Raw genomic sequence first — 11,325 nt, 5'->3', positions numbered from 1 at the left:
TGTTAATGGGTTGGCGATGATGTGTGCAAAATTCTCTGCACGTAAGGCACTCAATAAAAAGTAGAAATTACTAAACATTTCCTATTATTAGACACATATTAACCACTGGTGACGTGTTCTTTCTACAATGCACTGGGCCCTAGCTGTAAAATCACTCCTTGTAAACACAGAGCCCTGTCGGGATTGAGAGATCAATGGTTTTATGGGGGAATCGAGGAGGCTTAAGCAATTGGAATTCGCACCGGCTGAACCAGTGGAATCTGACGAGGCAGTCCAAGGTTCACAAGCATCACGGATCAGAAGGGACAAATTTTCAAATCCCTTTATTGGACCACTCCTTGTCTCCCGTTCGCCCGACATCATCATTTCAGGATCCCGAAGCTCCAGGCGCTCACAGCCCGCTGTGGCACACACCTGGCTCCGCCCTTCCCCTCGAACGCTCCCGTACACACTCACCCCGGCCACAAGATTAGGCGAGCATCCCACACAGTCACTCAGGGTTCCTATAGCAGAGACAAGAGCAAAGGCTGCTGGGAAGTTGACCTTTCACCCCTCCTCTTACTTCAGTTCACCTATTTTGACTCTGGCAAATGAAGAGACGAAGACAGTGGGGGGGCGGGACTTGGCGATGGCCATTCCGTGCCGATTGGGTTGAGGCGGTGCTGGGGGCGGGCCGTGTGAGGGGCGGTGTCCCTACCCGCGGGAGCCGCGGGGGCCGCGCTTGCGCACTGGGTGCGCTACGCGTGCGCGGTGGGCGGAGCGCGCCTCTACCTTCTTTACCAGCCCAGGCTTTCCTAGCTCTGCACAGCGCCGTGTGCTGCTCCTGTTTCCTTGCCCTGTCGCGCAGTGTCGCTGCCGCTGCGGAGTGGGCGTTCAGTTTTCGGGTCATCATGGCTGGCTACGAATACGTGAGCGCAGAGCAGCTGGCGGGCTTTGACAAGTACAAGGTAGAGAAGGCGAGCGGGAGGTCGCCCCTCTCCCCGGCGCCCCGGCCGCCGAGGGGCCGGCGCGGTCCGTGTCACCTTGTGCCGGCCGCGTGGCGCGCCGGCGGGCGTTGTTGAAGGGGGTTCCGGGGGCGGGGGGGTCGCGGTCCAGAAGCATGGGAGCATCCTAGGCCGGCCGCCTGGTCTCAGCACCCCGCGGGAGACTGCCTTTTCCTTAGAGAGTGGGGTGAAGAAATTCCTTTCTCTCCTTTTCCTTATTACTTGTCACTGCGGCGGATTTTCAGCCTTTCCCAGAGAGGGTGTCGTTTCCTTCTTTTGGTCGTTGTTTGAATGAGCTTCCCTCATGCCTCTCAGTGCTTACAGCTTCAGAGATCTGGATGGTCTTTTGGCGGATGCTAAGGGAGGGAAGTGACTTCTCCAGGCCTTAATGCAGATGCACTCCACCCTACCCCTGGAAAAAGGCTTTCACTGAGGCTCGTAACGCTGGCGCTGCAGGTTGAGACGTTGTGCACTAGAAGGAACTGTATAGTGCAAAGAGCGCGCGGGCTTTGGAGTACATAGAAACGTGATGCCAAAGTCAAGTTTCTCCTTTTGGCTTTGGACGAGTCGTTGAAACCCTACTCAGCCTCTTTTTTAGGCTCTTTAGCCTAAGTGTGAGTTTCTGTTGTGCTTAGTATATTGGAAAGGGTTGAAAAGAATCTGGCACGGTATGCATCCCCAAGAAATGCTGGTGGCTTTCATCCAGGTTTAGTTGCCCCACCAGGGAACTACTGGCCATCCAGGTGTCTTAATGTGAAATAATGAGGTTTGGTGTCTCATCTTTGGTAAGCCTATCTTGAGGGCAATCTGTTCCTTTGTGAAATTAGTGTGTGTGCCGAATAGAATGTCCAAATGATGAGGCTGGTCCTGTGGGTAGTAGTCATCCAGCAAATATTTGTTCAATGAATTAACATCTGGGGGGAAAATCTTCATTCGTTTAACTGAAATGGAAAAAACTCCAGGGGCTTTAGAAGACCCTAGGATATTCTTTGAAGCAGTGTTGGACCATACTATTCTGAATTAAGGTGGTGACTTGTCTTAAAACTGTAACTAGGAAGGAAGAAATTGCAGAGCTCTCTTAGTGTCAGGTCAGAAGGCTTTTAACCCAGATGCCGCCTGGGTGTGCTCGCATCACCCTCTTGGTTATTCGTGCTGCACTGTAAAGATTGGCAACCAAAATATTTTCTTTGAACTCGAGCCTTGAAGTTTAGAGCAAGTTTTTTATAAAATAACAGTTTTATTTAGTGAACCTTGTTTTCCTTACAGTCTTCTCTGGGTTAATAGTTGCAGCTGGATAAGAGTCTTATTTTATCCGATTTCGCAGTGTGGTTTTCTGTGGCTACCCCTTCCTTACCTGACTCAGCTCCTGTGTTTGACAGCAGGTTTCCTATCATTCTGGAAAACAAAGGTCAGTTTAGCAATAGTCCCAGCATTCACTAAAATGTTGATGTTATTCTAGTTACAGTGAGGCTTTTTTGGAGGAGGAATCCAAAATCAATCACAAATGTATAACCTTAAATTCTAGTAGAAGGCTCCTGCTGGATGCCATACCACATCCATATTAAAGGAATGAAGCAGAGGCATCCAAAAGGATGTGTGGTGAGTCTTGTTGGCCCGGGAGATTGCACACAGAGATCCTTTCTCTCACTGCCTTCTCTCTGTGGTCTTCAGAGAGCACGTGCTTTATAATGAATTAAGACACCACCCCCAAGCGTGCAATCAAAATACTTAAAGAGGTTTTTATCGGGTGTGACCTTTTATAACAGAGCAAAAAGAAATGACACTCCTATAACAGCTGGTGGAAAAAATTACTTTTGAACAAGTTTAATTTCTCTATCTTCCCTAGAGGTACATTTGAGAGCTACCCGTGGAAACCTGGCACTGGCATATAGTAGCTGCTGAGAGGGGTGCACACAGAGAGGTAATTAGGGTTCTGTAGTAAGAAAGAGGTGATTTTTAGTACAGAAGAAAGCCTGCGGTGGAATCAGTTTTATATACTCTCAATACTTACGTCTTCTGGTGAAGTGCCTAACACAGTCCTAGTCAGTAGTTAGTTTAATAATTACTGGTGTGTTAGGACAGGAGCTCTAGGTGGGCAGGGTTGATAGCTGTCTCGTTCAACATGATCAGTGTCTCCACAGTATCCTGAGCTGAAGAGATGCCCAGAAAAATACTGAAGGAATGAAGATGGAAAGGAATAGAAGGCATTTTAATTAAGTCTGGTAAAAGGAGCTCTGTGCAGGGGTGCTGGAAGGCTTCTTTTGAATTTTCACTTTGAATATGACGCTAATTTAGAAGTACAGTTCTGCTCCATTGCTTAATAAGGAGCTCAGACAGTTCTGTTGAAGTTTTCCACCTTCGTAAGGTTCATCGCTCCTCATTGTTTTCCATTTTCCGGTTGTTCATAATGGACCCATACTTACTGCTGAAGGACTCTGTGCTTTAACGGTTTAAACTGTTGTGGCTTGCTTAGTCAGACCGGGCACAGTTTTAATTTACAGGGTTGCAGCTAGTGTCACATTGTATCCTTTTGCTTTAGAGGGGAAAGAGTTAAGTACTTTGTTTAGTTTCAAGAGTAGAATTTCACGAACTGGTTTCTGCTGTTGGGTAGTTAATGAATGTGTCTGATGACAACAACCTGATACAGGGATTGTAGCTATTGTGAACTTATTACTGTTCCAGTTGAGCTTTAAAGAGAGATTGTATTTGCATCTTGATAGCAATGCCAGAGGACCAGAATCCAAACTGGCCTTTGGTCTCACTGGGTCATACTTTGTCATTTTATTTATTTAGCAAGCATTTATGGAAGAGCTGCTTATCGGGCACAGCACTGGGGTTGCAAAATTAAGCTAAGGTGAAATTCCTGACTTCAAAGAGCTTATAGTTTGGTGGCAGATAGGGATGGATAAGCAAACCTTTATCATTAGGGAGTACAGATTGTAGTTCTAGGTGCTATGGAAAGGCCAGGAGGCAAAACACACTGATGAGGTGAGAGCAGATGTTATACTTGAGGAAGATTTCCAAGATGATGGAGGTAAAGGCAAGGCCAGGCTGCAAAGATGAAGACTGAATAGAGAGAATGAAGAAGGGAAAGGCAGCCTGTCATACAGAGACAGGCCTGAGGGTTTTTGGGAACCATAAAATAAGGTGTTTGAGTATAATGGTGGCAGGGCAGATGAGACTGGAGAGGGAGGCAGGCTCCTAGCAAAGTGGGAGTAATTTTGTTCTGTGAGTTAGTGTCTGTGGCCCACATTTATTGGCATCAGAATCATTTGGGGTGTGTGCTGCAGGGTGGTTACTCCCCACCGAGTGATTCTGATGCCAGTAAATCAGTCAACCAACCAACCAACCAGTCTCTGCCCAGGAAATGTTGAAGACCTGAATTTTATGGCAGTGGGGACAGAAAAGAGGGAATAGAGATTCTGGGTATCCCTCTGTGTGTATCTGTGTCTGTTCCACTGTGCCTGAAGTTCATGATCTCTTGCTTCTGTATCCAGAGTGTTGAGATGACAGGCCTGGCACCACTGTGTCCCCCGAGGGAACAGAGATCCTCTTTCCTTCCCTCATTCCTTTTTTCTCTTTGACAGTCTTGATCTGTAGTCCAGCTAAACTCCAACTTGTGACCTCTTCCTGCCTTGGTCTGCCTTGGTCTGGGGTTGTAGACATGAGCCACAGCACCTAGCAAGGGACAGGAGATTCTGAAAATAGAGGCCATAACTGGAAACTCAGACTGAATCTCCAGCAGATACATTTGCACTTTACCCTTGCTTTGTTTAAAAATTAATCTTTCCGGGCTGGTGAGATGGCTCAGTGGGTAAGAGCACCCAGCTGCTCTTCCGAAGGTCTAGAGTTCAAATCCCAGCAACCACGTTGTGGCTCACAACCATCCATAACAAGATCTGACGCCCTCTTCTGGAGTGTCTGAAGACAGCTACAGTGTACTTACATATAATAAATAAATAAATCTTTAAAAAAAATTAATCTTTCCCATAAAAGTCCATATTTCTGGATGCTCTTTCAGAAAATTGGGCAACACTGTCCTTGAACTTCCTCTTCAGTTCAGGGTTAGTAGTACTTCTTTTAAAAAGGTATATGGCTAAGCCGGGCATGGTGGTGCACACCTTTAATCCCAGCACTCGGGAGGCAGAGGCAGGCGGATTTCTGAGTTTGAGGCCAGCCTGGTCTACAGAATTCCAGGACAGCCAGGGCTATACAGAGAAACCCTGTCTTGAAAAACAAAAACAAAAACAAAAACAAAAACAAAAACAAAAACAAAAAAAAAGGTATATGGCTGGTGTGATTGCACACATCTGTAATCCCAGCACCAGAGAAACAGAGGCAGGTGGGTTTCTGTGAGTTAGAGGCCAGCCTGATCTACAGAGTGAGTTCCAGGATAATCAGGAATCCATAGTGAAGCTGAGGAGGCAGATGCTGTGACTCTGACATTTTTGGGGTGGGGACAGGAAGATCAAGGGCAGCACATTTCAGACCATCCTCGACACTGTGAGACTTGAGTCTCAAACAACAAGAACACAATGGAAAAACCTCTGAAAAATCATACATAAATAAATACAGTAAGTGCTTTCTGGTCTTCTTTTCCTTCCTGTCCTTGTGTCTGTCTCATATGTGACTTTCTTGTTCATTCAATCTACTCCATCCCTCATTTAAGGCTGACAGAACATGGGACTGAGTAGCCACGGGTGGTATTGGGGGCAGGGTAGGGCACATAAAAGGTGTGGAGAAGCCCGGGGCTGACTGGGGATCTAGTAGGTAGGTGTACTAGGTAGATAGAGGCAGTGAGCTGTCATGCGAGGCAGCATTTGTCAAGTGCCATGCTGTAATGCTTTAGAGTTCTGTTTTAAAGTTCCCCTTTTTATGTCTTGTCTGTCTGTCAGTCAGTCTCTGTGTGTTTGTGTGTGTGTCTGTGTGTAATGGGGTCTCTTGGAGACCAATCTAGTTTCAAAGTCTTAGATAGCTGAGAATGCCTTGGAATACCTGGTCTTTCTGCCTGTCCCTCCCTAGTGCTCAGATGACAGGCAACTTTCTGGGTAGGGCATTTCTAGGGACACATGAAAGTATAGTTTGTGGTTTAGGAGTAAAACAAAACTACTTGTTCTAAAGAACTCTGAAGCTGGGCATTGTGACAAATGCCTAAAATCTGAGCACTCCAAAGGCAAAGACAAGATTAGCAAGAATTTGAGGTCAGCCTGGGCAGCATGGCAAGGCTGTCTCAAAACCCAGGAAACAAACTATGGGTTGTGACTGAGTTGTCCTCTGATAGAGGCAGTTTCTGTAATTTCAAAGACTGGGTGGGGTGCTTCCTGAGCCTCAGTAGAGAGATTGTGTGTGTGTGTGTGTGTGTGTGTGTGTGTGTGTGTGTGTAGAGAAAGAGATTGTTTGTTTGTTTGTTTTTTTCGAGACAGGGTTTCTCTGTGTAGCCCTGGCTGTCCTGAACTCACTCTAGACCAGGCTGGCCTCAGACTCAGAAATCTGCCTGCCTCTGCCTCCCAAGTGATTAAAGACGTGTGCCACCACTGCCCGGCCGTATGAGAAATTATTGACTTTGATTTCCATTTATTGGGACTGCAGACTAGCTGCAGTGTAATCTTATGTGTAAATACAGCGATGCCTAGCTGTCAGCTGTTACTCAAGAATAACCCATCGTCAGTGGTACCTCAGTTGCCTTGATGAGATTATTCCTGGTGAGTACATTAATAAGCCTTGGAAATACTCCAGGGGTTTTAGGTAAATCTGTACAGCTGCCAAGTGTGATGAGGCATACAGGTGACTGCAACACTCAGGGGACTGAGGCCAGAATTTAAAGCCACCAGAGCAACATAGCAAGACCTTTTCCCTTCCTTTCTCTCTCCTTCCTCCTTTCCCTTTCAAATGTCTCTTGAATCATAACCTGAAGTTAGAAGAGAAAGAAGTCCTTCTAAAGAGACAAAAAGGAGGGTGGATGGGGAAGTTGTGTCTGGTGCAGGGGAGAGAAATTCAGTAGGAAAGGGAGAAAAGTTGCTTGTACTCAGGTGATGTGTGGAGGAAACACCCAGTCTACCACAGTAAGGGGCTGAGATTTGACACCAGGCAGCTGGATTTGGAGTTTGTGTTCTTTGTGCTATGCCATCTATTAAACCTAGGAATGAAGTGAAAGCTGTTCCGTATTGGTACTGGTTGTTATGCACAAGATCTGTAAGACTGGAGTAATAACCTTTAGTAATGCGCTTAATGGGTATGTATCTAATAGTTTGTAGATGAGAAAATGGACAGTGGGAACCAGAACTGGCATAGGTGAGCTTATAGTTGAGTCTTGTAGTCCCTTATCTGCAGGGGATGTATTCCAGAACACTTAGAGGATACCTGATCCTTGAGGTGACACAGAACTTTGTATGTCATGCAATTTTGCTACAGTTGCAAACAAGCCTATGATAAAGTTTAATTTGTAACTTGGGCACAGCAAGAGATTAATAACAGTAACAGTATATTGTAATGAAGTTCCATTAACATGGTCTCTCTTGATCTTTGTCAAAATCCTCACTATCCTCTGCTTGGAACCACATGACTTGGCTAGTGGTGAGCTGAGTGAGGTGAGCAGTGTGGGCTTTGGGGAATGGGATTTGAATGGAAACACTGATTCCGTGGCCCTTACTGAATGACTGATGGGTGGTAGTCTGTGTGACATGGATGTGCTGTATAATGGGACAGTCACATCTCCACCTCACTTTGCAGGGACAGGATTTCATTGATACTCTGAGCAGCATTAAATTTTAAAACTTATGTATTGTTTATTTCTTGAGTTTTCCATTTAATATTTCCTATAGTTGACTGAAGACACAAAGTGAAACTGAATAAAAGGCACATTTCATTCACAGCTCTGAGAAGGAAAATGTTTTTATTAAACAGTTTGGGGGGTGATATTTAAGTAGAAAGTAGATCCCTCCTGTTGTGTGTGGTCACTATCAGGCAATCCGATCCCTAGCTTTTCTCATCGGTGAGTTTGTGAGCTCTTACTTCACAGGATCATTTTCAAAGTTGAACAAGTTAATATTTGCCAAGTGCTCAGTGTGTAGTGCTTAATGTTAAGTAAATGAAGAATAAAACCTTCTCACCCCACCCTGAGGCTGTACCAAATAGCATTTATGTTTTGTCATGCCTAGCTTTCTTACATGGGTGCTGGGAATCTAGCTCGGGTCCTTGTGCATTTTAAACTGAAGTATACTTCCAATTCCAGAACAAATATATTGAAGCATGGTGGCACATTCCTTTAATCGCAGCACTTGGTAGGCAGAGGCAGGAGGGTCTCAGTAGGAGCCCAGCTTAGGGTACATGATACCTGCTTTAAAAACCCAGGATCTCAGGGTCCCAAGCTACACACAAACCTCTTCGTACTGGTTAGTTTTTGTCAACTTGACACAAAACTAGAGTCCTCTAGGAAGAGGTAGTCTCAGTTGAGAAAATGTTTCCTCTGATTGACCTGTAGGCTCTGCCCACTTCCCAAGTGCTGGGACTATAGGCTTGTGTCAAAGCATTCCTTGTTCTCAAGTTTCTTCCTGCTTTTTTTATAGGCATAACACAACAGACAGAATTAAGTATTTTTTTTTCTCAAATATGTCTCTCCTATGTAAGAGTCTTCATGGGATCTTACGTATTTATCGTACGCTTGATATCCAAATTCTTCAACAAGTAGTTTTGTTTCCTTATTGAGGTGGGGCCCACTTGTCAACGTTGCTGTGCATCTCTCCTGGCTGTGATTCTTCAGTCCGCTCTGACTTGTTAGCAGATATAAAATGGCTGTACTCACTGAAATGGAATCTTAGTCATGTCTGTGGGTGTGGTTCTTAAAGCCTCATAGTCATAAAGAGAATGTAAGAAACTTGTTTCTCTTTGGGGTTAATAACCTTCCCTTCCTCTTAAAAGGGGTTTGAAGTTTAGGGTCAGTGGTTTTGGATCTTAGTTGTGGCAGGATGCTTTCTTTGCATTTAGTAGCCTTCTAATGGATACTTCATGATTTATTTTTAGAAACCTTATTATACTTTGCCTTTTGCATAAAATGTAATGTTTGGAGTTATCCCTAGGAAGTGCCTGTGTTGGCCACTAAATTCCTGATAGTGGCTTAGCATTCAGCTCAGGAAACAAGAGAAGGGCTCGCTAATGGACAGAGTCTGGCCATGGATGCTGTTGCACCTTTGTCTCTGATCCCACTCCCGGGACCCTGATGCTGTGCATCTGACTGGGGCTAATGATATGTGTTCAGTTTGCCCTGCGCCAAAGAAATGCCCAATTATGTTATAAGAAATGGATGTGAAAGGAAGTTATCTTACTCTAATATGCATGCATTAGCTTTCAAACATCAAATAACTGTAATTTTTCTTCTTCTTTTTTTTTCCTTTGTGGTGCTGAAGGTCAAATCCAGAGACTTGTCCACACTAGCCACACTAGGGCTGAGATATAGCCCTAGCTCTGGTGGTTTTGTTTTTGTTTTTGTTTTGTTAAGGTTACAGAGTGGCCTCTTACCAGAGCTCTTTTTACTTCTGCCTCCCCAGTACTCAGAATGTGCCTTCAGGCTTCCGCATATCTGTTCTCAAGCTGGGAAGATAGCTCTTGAGATTCATGAAGGTATAAGTTTAGATTCCCAGAACTCAATTAAGAAAGCTAGGTATGGCCGTATATGATTGTAACCCTGGTATTGAGGAGGCAGAGGACCAGATGGGTCCCTGGGACTCACTAGCTGTCCATCTTAGCCCCGTCAGTGAGCCAGGTTCCTATAGAGACTAACTCAAAACAAAGGAGGATGGCTCCAGTGGCATAGCCCCAGAGGTTGACCTTTGTCCTCTGGCCTTCACACTTGTGCTTTATGATACATCTTAGAAAAAACTATGGCATCCATCATCTTTGCTGTGTTCTGTTAGTTAGAAGCAGCCACAGTTTCTACCCTCGGGGACGCAGAATGAACCATCAAGGAGATAGTAGAGGGTACTCACTGGAAGTCACTTTGAGATACATGTTCCACACATTGGAAGAGAAAAATCTATACCAGGAGAGCTTGCAGTTTCAGTGCACTGAATATAGGATAGTGGTTCTAAGCTTCTCTAATGCTGTAACTCAGTATAGTTTGTCACGTTGTACTGACTCCAACCATAAGATTAAATTTTTTTCATTGCTACTTCATGACTATAATTTTGCTATTGTTATGAATTGTAATGTAAATGTATGGTATGCAGGATATCTGATATGCAACTACTGTCAAAGGGTTGTTCACTCCCAAAGGGGAGGAAGCTCTAAGAGTTAATGGTTATGTCCAGACAGTGTAGTTTGGCTTACAGGAAAGTGATCAGTTTCATTAGAGTGTTCTAAGATGACTTAGTCTTACTGGACTCGTGATTTATAACTTAGACCTTCCCATTTTTTAGCTGTTATAGCCTTTTTATCTGCCCTCCCATTTGTTAGCTATGCCAATTGGAACGTTATAGCCTTTTTATCTGTACGGTTGAGTCAGATAGTCCTTACTTTAGTTTCTTTTCCTGTTGCTAGGATAAAATACTCTTGACTAAAGCAACTTAAAGGAGAAAGAATTTATTTTCCATGGCACAGTCCATGGCAGGGCAGTCAAGGCAGCAGGGGTTTGAAGCAGTTGCTCACCTCAGATCCATCCCCAGGGAAAGGAAAGGGAAGAGCACTCTCGGGGCTGGCTTTGTCCACTCTGGGTAGAGTCCAGGATTCCCTGCCCTGGAAAGGTCCATTCTTAAGATGGCTTTCCCACCTTACTTAACGTAATCCCCACATGTTTAGAGAGAGACCCAGGTGATTCTAGATTTCCGTCAAATGGCAATTAATATAATTATATCTACTTTATAGTATTTGCTGCCAGGCTAATGTATTGATCTTGCAGTGAATTCACAGAGTACACTTGATACATTTACTTGTTCATATGTGCAGACTTTATATGTGTTTATTGAATGCTTACTGTATACTGAAAGTATAAAGGATAAAATTAAGAAACTTCTGTGCCGTCTACCTTTTTCTTTCTGTTCGGGCACTGAGTCTCAAATTTGTTATATAGAAGGGCAGCTCTTTGAATTTTTTTTTTTAAAGAACAGTTTTTAACAATTGGGACCTTTTGTATTATATGTTGTGCTTAAGTGATGGAAGTAATAATTTTGATGTATACTGAAATCTCAGTATGAACTATTTGCTTTTTACCCTGTGGGCATGGTGGGGAACACCCTTAATCCCAGCACTCAGGAGGCAGATGGAATTCTGTGAGTTGAAGCCAGCCTGGTGGGGGTGGGGGAGAGAGAGAGAGAGAGAGAGAGAGAGAGAGAGAGAGAGAGAGAGAGAGAGA

The 11,325-nt window shown here is 44.5% G+C and overlaps 1 protein-coding gene across 2 annotated transcripts in view; it reads left to right on the top strand.

Moving 5' to 3' along the window:
* Positions 1 to 772: 772 nt before the first annotated feature.
* Selenoi (selenoprotein I) overlaps positions 773 to 11,325 on the top strand; it is a 42,506-nt gene continuing 31,953 nt past the window's right edge. For both annotated transcript variants that reach the window (XM_029540937.1, XM_021202031.2), the window contains exon 1: positions 773 to 947. In XM_029540937.1, the coding sequence (XP_029396797.1) occupies positions 891 to 947 (57 nt within the window). In that variant the 5' untranslated portion in view covers positions 773 to 890. The remainder of the gene's footprint in view (positions 948 to 11,325) is intronic.

This window comes from Mus pahari, chromosome 7, assembly GCF_900095145.1.
Source record: "Mus pahari chromosome 7, PAHARI_EIJ_v1.1, whole genome shotgun sequence".
Taxonomy (NCBI): Eukaryota; Metazoa; Chordata; class Mammalia; order Rodentia; family Muridae; genus Mus; species Mus pahari.
This window is presented reverse-complemented; position numbering and strand designations above follow the sequence as displayed.